The sequence below is a fragment of the Sander vitreus genome, chromosome 5 (genome assembly GCF_031162955.1).
Source record: "Sander vitreus isolate 19-12246 chromosome 5, sanVit1, whole genome shotgun sequence".
Taxonomy (NCBI): domain Eukaryota; kingdom Metazoa; phylum Chordata; class Actinopteri; order Perciformes; family Percidae; genus Sander; species Sander vitreus.
In genome coordinates this window covers 100406-122498 of record NC_135859.1, presented here as the reverse complement: position 1 = coordinate 122498, position 22093 = coordinate 100406, and the positions used below count along the sequence as shown (strand labels likewise).

Genomic DNA, 22093 nt, shown 5'->3' with positions numbered 1-22093 from the left:
AATGGATGTCAATTGTGAAGAGAAGGGAGGAACAGTACAAGACAGATGATTATACCACACATACCTACCTGATCTGATCAAAATGTCCCATTAGAAATGGGCAAATAAACTGATTCTACAGTAAAGGTGTAATGTATTAAACTGGAACAAACCCATTATATTAGAGGTGAAAGACACTGATTGGCCAGTCATTTTAATTAAAGGCCAGTGTCAGGACCATACATTAGTCTGACCCTAATAAGGACACAGATGAAGGGGGTTTGTGGGAGAGACGAGGGAAAAGATTATGGTGGCTGAGCTTTGTCTGTTTGATGGTCATAATTATAGGATCTGCATGTTAGGTGATAATTAACTAGTCACGAGGAGTGCAGTGTGTGTGTGTGTGTGTGTGTGTGTGTGTGTGTGTGTGTGTGTGTGTGTGTGTGTGTGTGTGTATGACCAACACACGTTTTCTGCTTTCTAAATCTGGTTTATTGGGAGCAATTTAATGTCAAAAAAAGACCTGGTCACACTATCATTTGATACGGACACACAGCAGAATTTTGCTGTACGACTCTCTAATTCCCAAAGGTCTATTCCAGAAAGCAGGTTAAACAAACTCTGAGGCTACATTTACATGGCTACATTTAGTTTTTTTAAGCAGAGTTTTGAGCCAAAAGTTTTGAGTTCCAGTAGAGGAACTAATCTCCTCAGCTAATATGCCCAAACCTCATATCTTATCAATATTCTCGTATACTGGGCATAAACAGGAAGCAGCATGTATACTCCGCCCGCTGCTGGTAGTTGCCATGGTAACGCTAATAGCTTAGTCTCAAAGAACGAGACGTTGTGGCCGATAAGACCCATACATATTTCCACAGTGCTGCGGAGGAAGGTCTGGCTAGTACATATAGCATTCTTGGATGGGGAAAAACATGCTGTGGTTTATTTGCATGTCTTTAAACCAATCACAATGGTCGTGGGCGGTGCTGAGCGCCAGACGGAGCCACGGTGCCTCTGCTAAATAGTCTCAGGAAGGAACTTGTTTTGGTGGAACATGTGCTCTGGAATTTACTCAAAAAAAGGTAAATATAATTTGTATGTTGTAGCTCAGAAAATGTTTCCCGAATCGACCAGAGTTTAGAATGCCAACACAAAGAAAGCAGAAGGTGAGGGCCATCAGGCGAAACCCCTGGTGATACCGGAACAATCCTGCTGTCAAAATGTCATTGATATACACTAATAAACCCTGAACTCTGAGTTGATGAAGACTGAACTCTGTGTTTTTTAAATTTGAACCCTGGGTTGATTTTAGTAGAACTGTTCGAACAAACTCCAGAGTTTCCCTCATCAGTTAACAAATGTAGTTGTCACTAAATCTGCTTTCTGGAATATATGGCAGAAAAGCCATGATATAGCATGCTCAAGGTGGTCAGTGTGGAAGTCTGTGGCTGCCAATATAAAAATAATAATAAAAAAAAAAAATAATAATAATAATCCACCATTTTTAAATGGATTTGTCAACCAAATAATTATTTCATTAAATTAGCATTTTCAAATATGAAAATCAACATGATTTCTTTTTAAGTATTCACTTTGTAATATATTATACATCAAACTGAACATTTTATTTAATTTGTTTGAAAAGGTAATTTCAGTATCAGCAGACATGACTTCCATAGGTCAGAGACAAACATGAAATGTGAACATAAAGGTGAACAGAACAGACAGGAAGTGGACTGGCTTCATATATTGGTGAAACCAACAAGTGAGAAATGTGTGAATGCTCATTAAGGTTTTATAGTAGAATGCTACATCTTGGAAGGAAAAGGCTGGGCCTTTGCATTCAGACACTGTGATGTACAGAACGGGAGTGAAGCCGGATTTCTTTGCAATACTCACGCTTGCATGGTGGTGGTGGCTGTCTGAAAGCTGAACATATTCTCTTTGGGAAACCAGCTATTAGGATTGTCCTCTGCAAACACAGAAAACAAAAGCAAGTTGAGGTATCAGCACGTAGAGTGCTCAAACAAGGGACAAGGGCATTACAATTAGCGGAGGAGGCTAGTGAAGGCATGATGACAAGAGAGTGGGAAGTGAAACATGAGAGGGTGACTGCGTGAAGTACACCTTGTTTTTACTGGGGTATATTTAGGTATCTTAAATATGTTTCACAACTATTATTTTACACATTGTACTGTATGCGAACACATTAACCATAAAGCTGTTGACATGACACGTGTGTATATCTACACTATATACTATCAGTGAAAAACATGGAACTTCTTGTTCCATGTTTTTATCTTTCCTCGCTTAGATTGCTGTAAGTCCCTCTTTAATTGCATTACCCAGTTCTCTCTAGCCATCTGCAACTGGTGCAAAACACAGCAGCTGGGCTGTTAACACAAACTAATCGTTGGTCCCACTTCACACCAATGCTTGCCTCCCTTCATTGGCTTCCAGTAAAACACTGAATTGAATTCAAAATTGTACTAATTACATGCAAGGCCTTGCATGGCCTGGCCCCTGCTTCTATAGCAGAGTTGTTAAGTCCTATTCTACCTCCGGTAGAATCTACGTCTACTCCGGTCATCTGACTTATCTGTTTCCTGTTCCTTTATCAAACCCAGAGGCTACAATGCTTTTGCAGTTGTAGGTCCTAAACTTTGGAACAGCCTCCCTCTTCCGTCAGATTCCATTTTGTAAGCATAGAAATAAAAATGATAGAAAGGCCATTCAACTGTTTTCTATGGTCATTTGATTAGTATACAACAAAACAGCACTTGATGTTAGTTCTCCTGGTGACAAAACATGTCAAGTAAAGTGTGTTGCAGCCTGCTGGGAAGAGAATGGCACAAAGAAGCTTACGTTCTCCGGACCAGAGTCTGAAGAGGAGGCACAGTTAGGCACAGCGTCAGTGGGTCAGCAGGTCAGCAGACCGTAAGACCCAGCCCGCTGTTTGGCTCATTTTCTGTAACCAATGCCACTGTGCCCCCCCCCCCACGCCCCACCGGTCACAGAAAACGAGCTGAAGAAAGTGATGTGCTTTGTGTAGGTGAAGCATTAAGTTAATTTGACTCATTCAGCGGCTGGCTCTCTGCCTCGTAATGTTACTACTCCACTGCTCGTTTGTCCGTGTTCCGCCATGACGGAGTTAATCCACTGCCATGGCAACAGAACACATAAAAATGGATGTGGGGATTCAAATGGCCTTTCTCTCCATTTTATTTCTATGATTTTAAGCGGCTGCATTTCTATAGTTTAGCCTTTTCATACATTTCTGCATATATATATATATATATATATATATATATATATATATATATATATATATATATATATATATACTTGTATGTGTATACACCAGTCTTCCCATCCATCTGTCTTTACCCCTGTCATCAGTAGACGCTCTGTCCTCGCTGTACATCCTCTCCAGTTTCTTGCGGGGCTTCCTTCCATCCTGCGGTGAGGTATCCAGATCCAGGGAGCGCTGGCTTTGACACGGAGCCCGAATACAGGCCACGCAGTCTGGGGTATAGTCGTCCCGCGACCCCCCTCTCCTCATCCCCCAGTCCCGGATGTTGTTGGCACTCCCCGAGCTCTGAAGTGGCTGTGATGATGGCGGCGGGCCTACGTGATGTTGGTGGGCATGGTGATAGTTGCTGCGGTGATGGCTAATACGGTGATGGCTACTGCAGGCGGCTGTGGCGGACGGCTGGCTGGTGCAGGACAGGTTGTGGTGAGCAGAGGCAGGAGCCTGGGACAGAGGCTTCAGCACCTTCAGCTCCAGGCTCTCCTCGCTGCCACGGCCCGCCAGGGTCATCCCTCCTTCCCTGGTGATTGTATACACCCTGGCTGGCTTCACCACCACGCTCCCCTCTGGGCCCCTGGCACCTGGTGGGTCCTCTATGGAGAGGCTGCGCTCAACCGAGAGTTGACGTTTGGAGTGACCCAAAGGTGCCTGGAGGGTGTTAAGCTGAGGCGGAGACTGGAGATGAGCAGTGGGATTGGACTGGCTGGACTTTTTGGGTTCAGATATGGGTAAACAGCGGCTCTGTGGTGTCAGATTGTTATGCAAGCGGATGACGGCAGGAGAGTCGCAGTTCTGGTTGGGGAAGGTGTCAGACAATAGATGATCTGGCGATAGAGGGAAAGAAAAATACAGGAGATGGAGAGAAGTAACAATAAATCATGTGGTCTGTACTTTATACATGTACTGCTTTGGCAGCAGAATGGTAAATATTTGTGAGCCAGCAAAGCTTTCGGGAGAAGGAGAAGGGAAAGCAGAGAGATGGCTGAGTGATAGAAAAGAGCAGGATGCGCTTGTACAATGCATGAAGGGCTTTGGCCCCTTCATCCTGCAGGGTCATTGAGGAAATTTGCTCCTTCTCACAGAGTAAGCATCTGGTAGTTAGCAGGAGTTACCAGATAAAATGTGACTTTGAGCCAGATAAAGGGCAACGCGAGCTGCTGGTAGTTTCGGCGGAAATTACGGTTACGTTTGTGTGACAAAAAGTGAACAGCGACGACAGTTATGTTCAGGCACCTAGTTAAGTTTAGTAAAAAGATCATGGTTTGCCCTAAAACACTCCAGCGGAACAAACACGCATTTCCTGGGTGAAAGTCTTTTGTTCCTCCCTAGTCTGAAAGCGCTAGGTTTTATGACCCACGAATAACAGTGCTTAACCTTTCGTCAATATGGATCATGAGAACAGGCTGAATGAAAGTCCCTGCTACTACTACTTCAGCAGAGTAAAAATTGACAGCAATAACCATTTTTCCTGATGAAATACTGACAGTGGCTCTGGGTTGATGGACTAGAAGCTCTATAAATGACAGAAATAATTGTAACATTTGTAACATGAGAAGGCAAATGTCCTCTGCATCTCACTGTCACAACTGTAGTGATGAGGTCCCTCTACTGAGTATTCTTCTGGATAATAAGCTGAAAGAGCTCAGGAGCAGGAGGGATTTTCAACGCCACTGTAACCTTCTAGATTTCACAGAGACTTGGTTCGACCCTTTGATCCTAGGGCATTTTTTTAGAGAGGGCCTTCACTCACCGCCATAATTAAATTTAGGAAAGAGGGTTACTTGGAGACACTTTTGAAAAACAACCGATATGGCTGCAGCTGTAGAACTTTCTGTTCAAGTATTATTTTTAAATTCTGAAATGGCAACCCTCGTTCACAAACATGTTGATAATACACCATCACAGCATCACTCACCGCTGTAGTCGGTTAACATTTGTCCGTCGTTCAGTGCTACGTCTTACGTTCCATTGCTATGATTGGTTGTAGTTCTATCTAATCGTGTCCAGAGATTTTTTTTTTTCTGCAGTCGCTGATAACAACCTTTGGAAATCAAAAATGTACATAGAGGTTTAAGACAATCTCACATTTGCTCTGGCGATGTCAGGTAAAGTTTTTCCTCCAGCTAACCCTGATTCTTTTAAATAATACATACTACTGCATTCAGCTGGAGAAATAGTGATAGTGGATGGTGTAGGACTATGTTAGACTCCTGGTTTTGCTGTGCCTTGTTGGTGTTCAGTGTTATGTTAGATGATGATTTTAATGTTTCCCCTACCTGCTCCGTTGCAGTTCTCTGGACTGGTATTGGACAGGCATTCTCCAAATGCTCTGGCTGCTCTGTAGAGACAAAACAAGTGCAGCATTTAGGCCTGAGTCATTCAGCACAGCTGCTATGGTCAAACACAGAGAAGTTACTCACAGAGAGTCATGATTCTCTCCACGTAAACAGTCTGCCCCAGCTTTTTATCAGCGAGGCCTCTTCATGGGTGACTGCCATTACATGCTACCAGTCAGGTAGATTACACCGCCACAGCAGTCTGTAAGAGTGTGCTGACTCCATCCTCTCTAACAGCTTGTTCTTATATACAGTGTAGTGACAGCTTGAAGCTACAGCTTGCCTCCCCTGCACAGCTAAGGTCCTATAGGAGACTGGGACATCACATGTGCCAGCCATAAAGCCAAGAAATAAATGTAGGCACATATACACGTTATGAAAGCTGACATACTGGAATAGTGCTGTACACTGGCGTGTTGTGCAGAATATCTATGTGGCAAGACTCGTTTTAGTATATAACACACAATGAGAGGACTAATGCTCTCAGATAATTCTCTCACCACTGCTGCTACCTTTAGCCAGGTTTCATTGTATGTTTGACAAATAAATCAAAACTAAATCAAATTTCTGGAGCATCAAACCCTTTTTGAACACACCTTTTTAAAACAAAAGCACCTTTGCTTATTAAATGAATCTAAATGGCAGTTTCATACATCAGTTTTCCTGTTTTCTATTAATTTATAATAACGCCAAATATCCATTCCAGTGTTTCCCTGTTCACTCTGAGCAGCGCACACCGTGAGTCCATGCAAACAGCAACTGTCTGTGGTGAGTTCACACGTCTGTCATAATAGCAGAACAGTCATAGACTATCTGGTAAAGTCAGTTGAACAGGTGAAGATCACGTTGTCGGTAGCCTACTGGTTACAAACAGGCTAGGTAGTGATCCCCACATTAACATGCTGCAGATCCATGTTTTTAGCTGAGCTAGACAGAGAATATTAACTTCAAACAGATCAGTGATGGTGTTCTGCCCCCATTCTTCTCTTTTTATGTGGAGTGACTGTGTCGGACTCCATTTAAAAAACACCACTTTAAATGAAAGTGCCCTTTCTCCAACAGTTTCCAATGGTTCTGTGTAACAAACCATCCGGCTCATCAGGTTCATTCCATGTACCACCTCTGAAAGGGCCAACAGCCTTCAGACCTCAGCTCGCTCCATTTATTCTACACCTACTTCAGCACATAATGGGGCCAATCATCCTTTATATCTGCAGGAACTGTACACTGGGTTTGTACACAGGTTGCAAGGGATTTGACTCATAAATGAAGCTCTAATTAGTTTATATTTCCTTACACAAAAACTGAGGAGCAATCGAATTTCAGTTCATCTTTGAATCTTTGAATAATGACCACCAAGCCTCTTCATTGTTCAGTGTTAATCACACAAGATAAGTAATAATCAGCTGTTGTACTATAATATGTTATATTTTATATTCAGATTCAACTGCTGAAAGACCCACCTACTCATTATAAACACATCATTCAAGATATATGCCACACACAGCTATAGAGAAACAGTAAAGCCTATATAATCACTCTCCTCCCACTCACTCCGACATGGCATTCCTGCTATCTGCACACACACACACACACACACACACACACACACACACACACACACACACACACACACACACACACACACACACACACACACACTCACACACACACTCACACACACACTCACACATGGTCAGACTGTGTGGAGCAGGGAAGTAGGCCACGCACATGGATACAGGCTTGACTCTTTGGGGGGCAGTGTTGAAAGGGAATTGCTGTGTTGTTGCTGTGGCCTATATGCTGCCTTCTGCGAGGAGGAGGAGGGTCCTGGGAAGAAAATGCATTCCTGATCTATCTGCTTACTTTCACAAAATATTCCATCTGCTATGCTGAGAGAAAAGGAAAGTCAAAACACGAGCAAACAAGGACTGAACTACTGGAAGTTCAGTCCTTCTTTACTCTTGAGATTTTTTCCATGCCTATGGAAACGTCTCATCAAGTCTTCAATTCCACTGCACTGCTGCTTTAAGCAATGAACTCTGCTTTATCAAACTCTTCATGCGCCTTTAAATACAACTTTAACAATTTATTTCATTAGGTTTAATTAGCAAGTTCCTCAGAGTCCTTCATTTAGACACCAGATGAAATTGATGTTAAATAGAACGATGGATCTTTATTGTCATTGCATATATTATACAACAAAACTCTGTTGGATCAATCCAATTTGCAGCATTAACATAAGAAATAAAATATATGCACACTCACACACAAACAGACACACATACACACACTTCACTCATACACATTCCTACCCATAATATACAGTAACTGATGAAATGTACTGTATGTTTCCATTGCAGGATTAATAAAGTATGTCTTCTTCTTCAATGAACAACAAGTCATGACACAGTCTTTAGTGCATTAAGCCCGGTGGTGATAGTTCTGTCTGTGTGTGTGTGTGTGTGTGTGTGTGTGTGTGTGTGTGTGTGTGTGTGTGTGTGTGTGTGTGTGTGTGTTGTGTGTCGTTTGCACAAACATGCATGTGCATGTGTGTGCATGTGTAGGAGTGGTGTGGTGGGGGGTGGAGTTGCTATGGTTTCTGCAGCCTTTCCACAGCTCTATAATTCTAAATGGTACAAATGGTAATATGGAATTATTGTCCAGCCCTAATATAATGTTGAGGGATAATGTAGCATGAGCCTTATTACAGGGCTACTTACTAAAGAAATCATTCACTAGCAAGGACCATGCCACAACATGTTGTTTGAAGACCTAATGAATGCTTGATAATGTTGAATGTGCTTTCACCCGATCTGATTTCAGACCCCCAAAGTGTGAGAATGAATTGTACTGCTTTGTGTTTGAGCTTGACGGAGGTTGTTAAGATTACTGTGGATAAAAGAGCGATATGCCCGGGACAACCAGCAGCCAAGGACCTGGATGGTTTGGTCTGAGATGCCCTCTCTGTGCTGATGCAGAATGAATGGCTTGAATAGTGTTTAGATGAGATGCCTGACAAGTGGAGAACTTTCTGCAAATGCTTCTGGAACCAGAATCAAGTGGCCATTTTTCCATTTTCAGTGAGGAAGAGTGGATGTTGTGATGTTACTCAGTGTACCTGAAGTTTAGGTATTTGGTCAGTGGCTCGTATGGGCTGAGATAGGAGTTGAAAAGGAATAGGTAGATAGGGAAGGAAACTCCCAGTTGGTCAGTTTTACTTCTCAGGATTGTGAATATGAACGAGTCGGAGGTGTGTGTGTCGAGGTCAGATAGACTGGGATGATGAGAATGGTTGTAGGTGGATGAAGTCGGGGCAAATTAAGAGCCCCTCAGGAAGCCGAAAAAAGCAAACAAGAACATGTATTCTAAGGTAAAGTTAACCATAGGAGATATGTAGCCTGATCAAAGTGAAGGGATGCGGAGTCTGAGAAGGTCAGCAGTGAGTGGCAAGCATTTTGCTGTGAGAGCAGGTTCCTATTTTTGTAAGCATTTGCGTAACATAGTGATGTGGAAATGGGAGGTAGAAGAAAAAGTGGAGGCCGGTGACTAATTTGATGAAGAAATTGATACCTGCCAAGTAGGTCTGGATTGTGGAGGACCTGATTTCTGAATGGCGTGAGCATGGGTGATGAAATTGCTGCGAAACGGTAGCTGGTATGAGGAGTGATATGCCTTGAAGCAATTCCAGCTTATTAGGTAGGCTAGGAGAGTGCTTGGGGTGAGGCTGTTGAGGATGGCATCTTGTGATGCATTTGTGAGCTGTTCCAGCTGTGGCGTTAGTTGGTTGTGGCCGAAAACGGTAAGACTGCTTTGGGATGGAAATCCGATTCTGGGGCCCAAAGAGAGGGGGAGATGATTTTGGGGTGACTAAGAGGAAATTATCAAGGAGATGGAATATGTGAGGGAGTTTATGATTGTTTGTTAGGATCCAACACAGCGCTTCTGAGAGAAAGTCAAAGATCTTGGGACTGCTCTGGCAGCCGAAGGTGAGGGGCAAAAAAGAAATTGCTCATTTCCAGCGAACTCTGAAGAAACGCCAGAAGTCTGAATGGATGGGCAAGACTTTAAATGCGCTGGTGATGTCTGCATTAGAAAGCCAAGCTCCATGGCGTGCCATACGGATGAGGGTGATGGCGTGGTCGATAGCTGCATATTGCATGGAGAAATGGTTTATGCTTGGAATGTGTGAGCCGTGAGGGGAAGACAGGTCCATTATTAGCTTCTTTTTCCCAGAGTATTTCTGGGAAGCTACACCAATTGGGCTAATACAAAAACACAAAAAATAGCCTTGTCAAAATGACCTTTCATGAATCCTTCCTTTAGTTCTTTGGCTAACAAAATATTGGCGGTGTGAGGTTCTGCAAGTGCAGACTGAAGGTTGCTGCAGAAGTGGGTTGGGAAGGATGTCAATGCCCGAATGGAAACTATGTGTGAAGCCATTGATAAGAAAGTCCATCTGAATGATTTTGCAGAGCGGTGGCGAGGGCTTTGATCTCTATAGGTGTGCCAGGTTCTGTGCTAGTCATTCCCCAGGTTGATCAGTCGGTATGGTTGGATTATGTGGGCAAGTAATTATCACGTGATCACCGCTGCAAAAGGAGCGGACATGCAGAAGGCTACAACTGGAAACAGAGGCGCCCTAGTGGTTGAAGTTGCTGCACACCATCCTGCCTCCCTGGTAAATGATTGGCCTTCACAGTTTTTCTACTCCCTTAGGCAAGAGAACATTAACTAAAGGGTGAATGTTTGCAGGCCTAGGGATAATGGGAGGTGGAGGTGCATCGGATGATTGATAGATAAATAGATAGACGTTCTCTTTCTGCAGAAAGAAATGCTAAGACACCTGGTGGAACCAAATTATAGGTGTTTTGGCTGTTTTTGAAGCTACATTTAGGCAAAACTGATGTTCAATAAGGGACAATATCAGCCAAAATGTGTCATGTAAGCATTATATTGTACTAACTGATATAGCAGCTATTTCTCTTAAAGTGCGGCTGTGTCATCATGTAATCTGTGACTGAATGTTTCCCTGTGACAGCAAGATAAGTGCAGCCTAGCTGATGGAGGAGGTTTGTTTCAAGTCTGCTGTGCCCTCCATGTTCCAACCGCTTACTGGGGGTGATCAGTGATACAGACCATAATTAGTCAGATCAAGGGGGGGACTGCCGGACATCTTACTGCTCACCTGCCTGCTTCTATCATTAACAGTGAGTCATTATAGCCCACATAGTTGCTGTTATTAAAACCAACTGACTATTGAACAAAAGATAATGGAAAAAGGAAAAAAGAAATCTGTAAAGCGGAGTGGGAGAGAAGAAGAAAAGGAAAGTGTGGACAGAAGTCACATGAAGGATTAAAACAGGGAGATGGTAGTGAGATTAGGTGTTATACATGAAGAATCTTGCAGAATCAAAACCAAAGTTTATATATATTTATATAAATATGGCACTGAATCATACGTTACATCTCGCTTATCTAAACGCTATAGATCTTAAGTTGCATAATTGAGCAACAATATTCTCTCTCTGGCCATTGAGGCTGTCAAACCCAGAAATATTCATATGGAAAATAAACAGACGTGTGATTAGGGAGAAGTGCAATTTGAGTCTAATTTCCTTTTGTATTATACATAAAGACTTATAGTTTTTCACAACTGTTTACACACTAACACTGGTACTAACTCATGTGCCAAACCCCTGAAGCCATTCTACTAAATTCCAACATGTCCTGCTTAACACTCTGACTGCAGCTCTAAACCACACTTTTTCAAAACACTCCACACAATTCTCTACATGTGGCACCATGCTAATAATAACATCTCGTGTTTACATGCACCCACCTGGGTGATGCATGGCAGCCTTACTACGCCAGACACTCACCACACATCAGCCCGATAGAGAGGGAGTGGTATTGGAGGCAGGATATTGGTTGAATCAGGGGCTGCCTCAGGTTCAGATTGTGGGAGACCTGTCTGTTGGGCTGATGTTGGCTTTTATCAAAGGGACACTAACTACAATGTTTATTGCCCTTTAGTAGTAAATGGCCATGATATATTTATGTGGAGGGTGGGCAGGTTATGAGCTTGTAGCTTTCAAAACTCACTTTCCCAACCTCATCATCAACTAAAGTTTCAGGATGCTTCCAAACCCCCTACACAGAACTCTCTCACACACAGACACACTTTTCAAATGATTGGTTTTGAAGGAAATTGAAGAAACCTGTATCATCTTCTCACTAAACATGTTTTTTGACATCTGCTCTAAAACTAGATTACTTGCACTGTCAACAAGCTTTCACTGCCGTTGTTGTGGTACGGATTGTGGTTACTGTTAAAAACAGTGAACAATGTTTTGTAAATCGGTGTCGGGACACAAACTCTAGTCTCACATTCAAAGTTGAACTCCCTGCATGCCCATTCGCCAGCTTGACCTCCATGCCCACACTGGGAATTCACATCAGACCCAAGACATAAGCACCATGTAAGTGCTACTCAAACGTTGATCCTTTCAACTCACACCCACTCTGAGCATCACTGTCAGGAACTGTCCTGTCAACAGCAGAACCCACTGAGGAGCTAAAGGGACAGCAGGCTTTCAGACTTGTCTTCACTAAGCTGAGTGATACAAGAAGGTTTTTAGACAAAAATATATTTTCAAAAAGGCCATGAGAAGGCCAGGAAGAAAACTACCCTTTTTACATACGGATACATTATTTTTTTCACCCACCTAAAAAAGCTGCTTACAGTGAAATCAGAAAACCAGGGGTCTAGGGGAAGGGATAGGGCGCTTCTGATCCCTCTCCCCTCATTTCCTGCTGGCTATTGAATAAAGAATGAAATGGCCATAAACACAATTAAAAGTTGTGCAATTTGAAATGCTGCTAATTAAGATTACACTACACTAAGCACACCAGAGAAAACAAAATGAGGCATTATACAACAAGTACGTCCGAACAGGCAATCTGATTGGTCAACTAGACATTGAGGTGCTCAAATCAGCATGATCACACAAAATATTGGCCCACCATTTCCATGTCAACATTACAATGTTAAATCAAAAACACACAATTTTTGAATCGTTTGTATTCATGAAAAGAAATCAGGAATCACAGTGGACCACACAGAAACCCTCCAACATATTCATATAAAGCAATTCATTGGATTAAACAACTCAATTTGTTACAACGCTCTCAAGTTAACTGTTACTGGAAATGTTTGGATCACATCAGCTGTGCCGCTGACTCGGCGCAATGCTAAAAATAGCTGATACATGTGAAGTTCATGGACATACATGAGCTAACGTTATCTTAAGTCAGCTAGCTGACAAAATAGGAAGGGACTAGAAATCCTCTCCTTGCTTTTTCCACAGAAACCGCATCCTCTCCACATTATAGTTTGATTATATCTTTTATTTTGTTGGTAACCGTTGTATGTATAATCGCAATATTCCACTAGGGTCATTTCATTTCAGTGATGCTAACAGAACTCAATGCCTCGGTTATATCACTGTCATGCCAATAATGGAGTTAAATCACACCCTCTTGTGTAATATTGCATAATTCGACCCTGAGAACACTGTAAAGTACCGACTGTTCTGTACTATACCTGTCATGATGGTGGTAGTTTTGCTGTGGTGCATTGCAGAAAGTGGATGGAATAATGAAGAAGGAAGATAACTTCAGAACTCTTTAGAACCCAACTGTAAAGTAAACGTAATTCCTGGGCATACTGGGCTGATTATGCCCAGTATGCCCTGTGGCAGTAGCTCAGTCCGTAGGACTGGAGAGATGCCAGTTCACCTCCTTGAGCAAGGCACCGTACCCACCCCCCAACTGCTCAGGGCGCTGGTCCAGCACTGGCAGCCCACTCACTCCAACATCTCTCCATTTGTGCATGAATAGGTCCTGAGCATGTGTATGTATTTCAGGCCTGTGTGTGAGCTAATCTGTGCAGCGGTGAGGACCGGGTCGCTGCTGGTCGCACGGTCTTGTGTGAAAGAGGCCATGAAATCACATTTTTACTGAAGTGGAATCTATTAATGTCTGAAAGCTGTTTTGCTGTGCAATTCCTTTGAAAAGTGACTCAAATATTCTTGAAATATTAAAGGCAACAGTAGCTCTAAAGTGGTTGTAATCCTTTTTATCGTGTGGTTTTGGTGTGCTGTTCTACAAAGATTTGTCATAAACGGGGCAGGGAGGACATTTGGGCCATCACTGTGCTTCAAGCACAGTGCATGAAAGAATATTGTTTTCCCCCAACTTACCTTAGAAATAAAAACATTAAACACACAGTTAACCTTTGCACAATCCTTAGCTGTATTAAAACAGAACCAGTGGACCAACATGAAAAAGACACAATGGATTTAAAATCAGCCCATTTTAAAATGCAGATTTATCCTGAATGAGCCCATCTCTGCCAACAAATACATAATGGGAAATAGCTGGATGGCCTGGCTGTACTGAAAGTTATGAATTCCATGTTTATTTTCAGGTTAATGACAAAATAAGCCAGACAGCAATAATATGTCTACACAGCAGCAAGGCAGGCCTGCATCACACCTGATTCCTGACCAATTTCCAAATGCTAACACAAAGTCACATGCTGTCAACAGTAATTATTGAAAGATTCCAACCCCAACTATCTTGATGAATACCCTGAAAGCCTGCAAGGAGTCGTCAGTGAACACTGCACAGCACACTCATGTTTGAAAAGCAAAGGGATGAGAGTAACGATAGAACAGTGCTTGCTCACAACAGAGAGCTCCCTGCCGTTCAGGAGTCAATGCAGACATAATTCTCTACCACAGACCACATGCACACTAGGGCTGTTGGAACGAATTCCGAAAGTCGAATATAATTCGAATAGTAAAAAAAATCAATGCTATTCGAATGCTGAAATTACTATTCAAATGTGATTTTTCTTTTATAAATAGGTTGGCTAACGTGAGCTACTCTCCCTCTTCTCATGTCATGTCCAATGAACAATAAGTCACGGGAGTGAGAAACACACGGCATTGTGAGCTACGTACCAAGTAACGTTAGTACAGGTGGGAGTGACAGGCTGTGGCTGGAAATCGGAAGGATGGGAAATAGTTTTAACATGACTTTAAAATCCACATCCACCGAGCCAAAATGCTTAGTTAAAATAGTTTTCTCGTTCTCGTTTTCTAACTGCGTCGCAAGTTATAGGAGCTTAGCTGGGAGCTTCATGGAGACAGCTGGAGTTAATGTTAGCTGCCCTACAGCTGTCAGAGTTAGCGTCCACTTCATATATTACCTTCTAACAGCTGTATTCTCAGTAACGTGACAATCTGCAAGAAACAGGCTGCTTATAAATCATTAAAATAGTAGTGACAGCACCGTTTGGCTTAGTTATAAATGCCATTAGCATCGTGGCTAACACTATTGTTACTTAGTTTATGACAAATGGTTTCGGCTGTGCTTTCTAACATGATGTCATTGTGCTAACCGATTACAGAGTTCTCTGTTGATTTGTGTTTGTCGCTGTGTGCTCGTGGTGGAAAATAATGTAAACAGAAATGCAATGCGCCATAATGTAGGTCCCCTTCAAGGCCATGCTGATGTTAGTAGTCCCTCTAGTGGACAGAACATGTAACAACAACAACATGCTTATAGTGGCATTGACAATGCATAAGCCTGAGTAGTGTAATGCATATTTATAACAACCTGCATTTGAACATTAAATATTCGAATATTATTATATCATTTAACGAAATTCAAATGGTATAGAGGAAGACTGACAGCTCTAATGTACACCAAGTTTTCTTCTGGATAAACAAGATTAAACAGTAATGTGTAGGTTGAGTTTAGTTCTGAGTTTACACTTCAGCTTTCATGGAAATTATGATTTGAAAGGAAATATATGATTTTATATGTTTTAAAGGCAGAAATTCAGAGGAAAACAACAGTGAGGAAAAAGCTTTTCTGTGTCCGCTGACGTCACATGTCACAAGTGTTGGCAGGCAGTTGTCCCATAGTCTGTACGTATTCAAATCAGCCAATCTAGCTTCGCCACTCTCCCTTCTGTTTCGTCATGGACATGGAAACTATCTTCTGGAGTCTAGATGGTACTGTGTATGTATAGATGTATCTTTATTTGAAAATCCAGTTTATAAATCATTTTCTCACACTATGGATGAAAAACAAAAATTTGCTTTTTAGTGGTTTTCCACAGTCAACCTGCAGCTATATTACCAAGTGCTGGCTACTGATCTCTGCAGTGTCCTCAAGTGAAACTGTGTGAGGTACAGGGTCAAAAGGAGTGTGGAGACAAGAGCATCCTATTAAACCAGCTTACTTAAAGTATACTCCCTCCACTGCATTACTATTCACACTCCCCAAAATACAAAGACATGGGGTTAGATGTGTTAGAGAGGCGAAACTGCACGTTCATTCATTCATTGTGCATTGACTGCACAACAGATGAACTCAGATCAGATGTAGACACACAACTGATCCCGGCTCTGCTCAGACAGGATTCAGGGGAAGTTCTATTGTTCACTGAGAGCCATTAAAATCCTTGTAAACTGGAGTGTGGCTCACCATCGCTGATAGAGCGGGAAATGTGTACCAGCACAGTTACCTCAGAAGCGGTCCACATGTGTGTCTGGGAAGCTGGCTGCGATTTATGGAGAGTTACAGTCAAGTCCATAAATATTGGGACATCGACACAATTCTAATCTTTTTGGCTCTATACACCACCACAATGGAGTTGAAATGAAACGAACAAGATGTGCTTTAACTGCAGACTTTCAGCTTTAATTTGAGGGTATTTACATCCAAATCAGGTGAACGGTGTAGGAATTACAACAGTTTGTATATGTGCCTCCCACTTTCTAAGGGACCAAAAGTAATGGGACAATTGGCTGCTCAGCTGTTCCATGGCCAGGTGTGTGTTATTCCCTCATTATCCCATTTACAAGGAGCAGATAAAAGGTCCAGAGTTCATTTCAAGTGTGCAATTTGCATTTGGAATCTGTTGCTGTCAACTCTCAATATGAGATCCAAAGAGCTGTCACTATCAGTGAAGCAAGCCATCATTAGGCTGAAAAATCTAAACAAACCCATCAGAGAGATAGCAAAAACATTAGGTGTGGCCAAATCAACTGTTTGGAACATTCTTAAAAAGAAAGAACGCACCGGTGAGCTCAGCAACACCAAAAGACCCGGAAGACCACGGAAAACAACTGTGGTGGATGACCGAAGAATACTTTCCCTGGTGAAGAAAAACACCCTTCACAACAGTTGGCCAGATCAAGAACACTCTCCAGGAGGTAGGTGTATGTGTGTCAAAGTCAACAATCAAGAGAAGACTTCACCAGAGTGAATACAGAGGGTTCACTACAAGATGTAAACCATTGGTGAGCCTTCAAAAACAGGAAGGCCAGATTAGAGTTTGCCAAACAACATCTAAAAAAGCCTTCACATTTCTGGAACAACATCCTACGGACAGATGAGACAAAGATCAACTTGTACCAGAGTGATGGGAAGAGAAGAGTATGGAGAAGGAAAGGAACTGCTCATGATCCAAAGCATACCACCTCATCAGTAAAGTATGGTGGTGGTAGTGTCATGGCGTGGGCATGTATGGCTGCCAATGGAACTGCTTCTCTTGTATTTATTGATGATGTGACTGCTGACAAAAGCAGCAGGATGAATTTTGAAGTGTTTCGGGCAATATTATCTGCTCATATTCAGCCAAATGTTTCAGAACTCATTGGACGGCGCTTCACAGTGCAGATGGACAATGACCCGAAGCATACTGCGAAAGCAACCAAAGAGTTTTTTAAGGGAAATAAGTGGAATGTTATGCAATGGCCAAGTCAATCACCTGACCTGAATCCAATTGAGCATGCATTTCACTTGCTGAAGACAAAACTGAAGGGAAAATGCCCCAAGAACAAGCAGGAACTGAAGACAGTTGCAGTAGAGGCCTGGCAGAGCATCACCAGGGATGAAACCCAGCGTCTGGTGATGTCTATGCCTTCCAGACTTCAGGCTGTAATTGAATGCAAAGGATTTGCAACCAAGTATTAAAAAGTGAAAGTTTGATTTATGATTGTTAATCTGTCCCATTACTTTTGGTCCCTTAGAAAGTGGGAGGCACATATACAAACTGTTGTAATTCCAACACCGTTCACCTGATTTGGATGTAAATACCCTCAAATTAAAGCTGAAAGTCTGCAGTTAAAGCACATCTTGTTCGTTTCATTTCAACTCCATTGTGGTGGTGTATAGAGCCAAAAAGATTAGAATTGTGTCGATGTCCCAATATTTATGGACCTGACTGTAAGCCTGCGAGGTGACAAAAGGCAGGGAGCGAGGCGGAGAGCGAGGAGATAAACAGATAAACAGCAAAAGGAAGACAGAGACAAATAGAGTTGGGAAATGTGTGTATAATGGAGTGTAGTGGGGACTGTGGAAGTAGATGGAAAGGTAATATGTTGTGCGCTTAAGCATATGTGCGTTTGTTTTACTGGCGAGTAGCTGTGCACAGGATCAGAATGAAGGTGTATGCACATACGACCGAGAGCAGAAGTGTTTCAGTGGTCTGCGTTGTGGTTTCTGAGGTCAGTGAGTGGGCGACACAGACCGCATCTCCAACCACAGAACATTAGTCATCCGGCAGCCTTCGGGCCGAGAACAGCCTGACCCATGACACAAAGACCTTTCATGGCATGACTCATGCATTCACAGTTAAACGTCATTAGATTATGTCAAAGTCCAGTGAGCCCAGCCAGACGTTTGTAGATGGCCATGTTACTGAAGCCAAGGAAATACATAAAACAGCAGGACAAAGCTTTTCCTGTCATGTCATATACGGTGTAGTTCAGAACATTTTAAATGTGCTAAAATGCTGCAACTAATGATTAGGGCCGGGACGATTCATCGACGTCTTTGGAGTGAGCAGGAAAAGTTAGCGTGTTACATTTTTCCAGAGGTGCACGCACGTCCTTTGGCCCGTGGCTTGGTAGCGTTGCATTTCCCCCCCAACTCATTTCCTGGTTCTCCTTCTCCATCAACAACATGAGATCAAGGAGAGAGTTAACTTCTCCTGGTTCTCCTTCTCCATCAACAACATGACATCAAGGAGAGGGTTAACTTCTCCTGCTACAGATTTCCACCGTGGTCAGAAAGAACAGGGGAGACACTTTGTTTCTCTCACTATGACTCTAGAGTCGCTACTCACTCTGAAGATAATCACCATCACTCTCTCACCTATTCTACCACACACACACACATACATGCTGGCCCTGCTATTCTCTTAATGAGATCGATGCACACACCAACGCACAAGAATAAACTTCTGGCCATTTTCGTAGTCTGGAGCGTTGCGTGTCAATTCTTTTTCTTGCCCCATACTGATCCAAAAATACATTTGCCAGTAATTATCTTAACTGCATATTACTCCAGTGATGAAATGAATCCATGTCATAGCCATTTGAAGTTATGTCAAGTAATTAGGTACACATACTGATTATCCAAAATTCAGTTAAGAAATCTTTAGAATAATATGCAAATGAATCGTTAGATTAATCAATGACAAAAAATAATCGTTAGGGACAACCCTACTAATGATTCTTCTGCTATGGATTAATTAAAAACTATCCATCTGAGATTCCCAGAGTCCAGTGTGATATCTTCAAAGGTCAAACTTTACAAAGATGTCAGACTAAACAACGTTCAGCTTTCAGCTGGTTGCAGCGCGACGTGCTTTTTCTCATCTCAATAGCCTATCATATATGTTATTTAAAAGTATAATCATCATTTTAAGGTTATAATGACACATGCATGGCTAAATTGACCCAAACGTAAAGTGCATATTAATAAATAAAAAAGGAGAGGAAAGAAAGAGCTTATAAAAGGTTTGCTTTGTAAAACAAGCATTTCGATTTAAGATAGCTGGGCAAACAGGACTCTATATGTGGGAATAACAGCAGCGTCTCTTCTTCTATTGTTACTATAATGTGTCTACAAGCATCGCCGACTCCTCTCGAGCACATTATCCAGACACTCACCTAACTTTTGCGGCCACGGAAGATATCGCATCGCTCCTCAGATTCTTCCTTTTGGACACCGCAGTTCCCATGCTGAAGGGGAAACGAGCTAGGAGAGAAAGCGCAGACCATTCCACAGACTGAGCGCCGGGGGAAACGCATCCGGATCCAACTAGAAAGCTTTCCTATGTTACATCCTCCTGCAGGTCCAGACGGTCCGGCGTGGCGCAGAGCGCAGCGCTGCTGGAGGATGGACCGGGGATGGAGCGCTGATGAACGGCCTGAGCTGTTCTGCTCTGCTCTGCTCTGCTCTCTGCCTCACACTGAGCTCCAGGAAGGAAACGGAGACCATAAAAGGCCCGCTGCCTGCTGAGCCCCGCACGGCATGGTACGGCTCATTACATGGCTGTTTATTGGATGCGAGGAGGTGTGGACACTTGAGTTCCTAAGTAATCTTACAGTTGATCCTCAGTTGTCAAGTAATAAAGCGCTGTGGGCATATTGTTAGGAAAACAGACAACAGAACATTTTTGAATTACCAGTCCTGGTATATTTGGAGCAGCCACATCACATCCTGGGTTAGTTCCAAGGCAGTAGTGAAAGTATGTCAATGCTTTACTTATGTCAAAGTACAGTACCAGTGTGTAAAAAATACTACAATTAAAAGCCCTGTATTCAGAATATTAAATGAGTAAAAGTACATAGCCTAAGTATAACAGAAAAAAACTGCATCAAAAGTAAACTATCTGTACACTTACAAAGTTCTAAATGCTTCTGTTAACATGTAGGGATCCTCATTATGCTACCGTTGAAGTTTGGTGATATTTTGAGCCTTTTTAGTGGTATAAATAGCGATTTGTTTTTACGTTCCCTGTGCCCCGAATACTAGCGTTGTAAGCTAGTCAGCGGTCTGCGCTAGCTTCTTTCAAGCTACAGACACATTCAATTAGCATGAAAACATGTCCCAGAGAGACAGTACACATCTGTTATTACCCTAGGTTTTGCACTGGAATTGTCCTTTAACCACAGATGCATTTACGTGTAAGCAGCATTTCAATGTTTCTAATGTTAATGTCGACAAGGAGCAAATGTCAACTATACTGTTTGGTAGATTATTCACAGGTGTTGCATTTTATAAAGTTACAATGACATTTGAATGTAAAGTCTCACCAGCCAGCCACTAACATTGCCTAATTAGTGCTGTTCTTGATTGACATTTGGTGAAATCATGTCATTCTAATCTCCACCCGTGCTCATCAGGCAGCGTTCCCATTTACAGGAGTGCACAACTCTCCCCAATTGACTTTGTGGCTTTGGGGTCTGGAACTATATTATGTAAGCTTTCTGGAAGCAGCGTTGGTGAACAGTTGTGGTGAATGAAATGTGCCTTCTGCTGTCTAATCTCTTGAGCTGTGACTGGGAATTTGATGAAGAAGGCTCCCAGCAGCACAGCACTTATTCCTCAGATAAAACATGGCAGGTAAATGTGTAGCAGCAGCCTGGGAAGGTGCTCGCTTGACACCAATAAAAAAAAAAAGTTTTCAGCATATGAATATAGCATTAATTGAACTTCTGTTAGTTCTAGTCCTGTTTTTATAAAACGTGTGTTGTTTTCTCATGAGACCATCCTCACGAAAACAATGACAGCATTGGTTCAAATGGCTAAAACAACATAGCTTAGTTTACTGAAAATCATGCTCACAGTCAAACAACTGAATAAAATGCTGAATTTACATTGGTTTAAAACATAGGAAGTCCGGCCCCATATACTGTAGATTTAATTCAATTCAATTCAATTTGATTTATAGTATCAAATCATAACAAGAGTTATCTCAGGACACTTTACAGATAGAGTAGGTCTAGACCACACTCTATAATTTATAAAGTCCCAACAATTCTAGTAATTCCCCCAAGAGCAAGCATTTAGTGCGACAGTGGCGAGGAAAAACTCTTTTAGGAAGAAACCTCGGCCAGACCCAGGCTCTTGGTAGGTGGTGTCTGACGGTGCCGTTTGGAGATGTGATGAACAGTGGCAATAATAGTCACAATAAAGATAATGGAACAGTGACTAAGAAATGGTAGTCGTAGTAGTTCATGTCATAGCAGGGCACTGCAGGGCGTTACAGTATGTAGCGTGGCACAGCAGGGTATCGCTGGTTGTAGCAGGTTCAGCAGGACACAGCAGGGCACCGTAGAGCATAGCAGGGTGTAGTGAAGCAGGACCACGGCAACAGCTGCAACCAAGATCTTGGTGCCATCCAGATCCAACGAAAAACGCTGGGAAAAAGAAACATAAGGACTCCGGGGAGTAAACTCCCCCAGAGCTAGATAAGCTAGATAAAAAATAAAAGACAGCCATTTTGACTTTTTTGTCTCTGAAGAAAAGATGAAGTAGTATGACTGTTACAGACACAAATGGACCCCACAGAATGGTTTCAGGTGATCTG

At 42.4% G+C, this 22093-nt stretch overlaps 1 protein-coding gene across 1 annotated transcript in view; it reads right to left on the bottom strand.

Moving 5' to 3' along the window:
* The window catches only part of nsmfb (NMDA receptor synaptonuclear signaling and neuronal migration factor b), a 48243-nt gene extending 28320 nt beyond the window's left edge, over window positions 1-19923 (bottom strand). Inside the window, exons 1-4 of the mRNA XM_078249910.1 lie at window positions 19668-19923; window positions 5569-5630; window positions 3370-4116; window positions 1882-1954 (exon numbers count right to left, since the gene is read on the bottom strand). Coding sequence (XP_078106036.1) covers window positions 1882-1954; window positions 3370-4116; window positions 5569-5630; window positions 19668-19738 — 953 coding nt within the window. The 5' untranslated portion in view covers window positions 19739-19923. The remainder of the gene's footprint in view (window positions 1-1881; window positions 1955-3369; window positions 4117-5568; window positions 5631-19667) is intronic.
* Between the last annotated feature and the right edge of the window lie 2170 nt (window positions 19924-22093).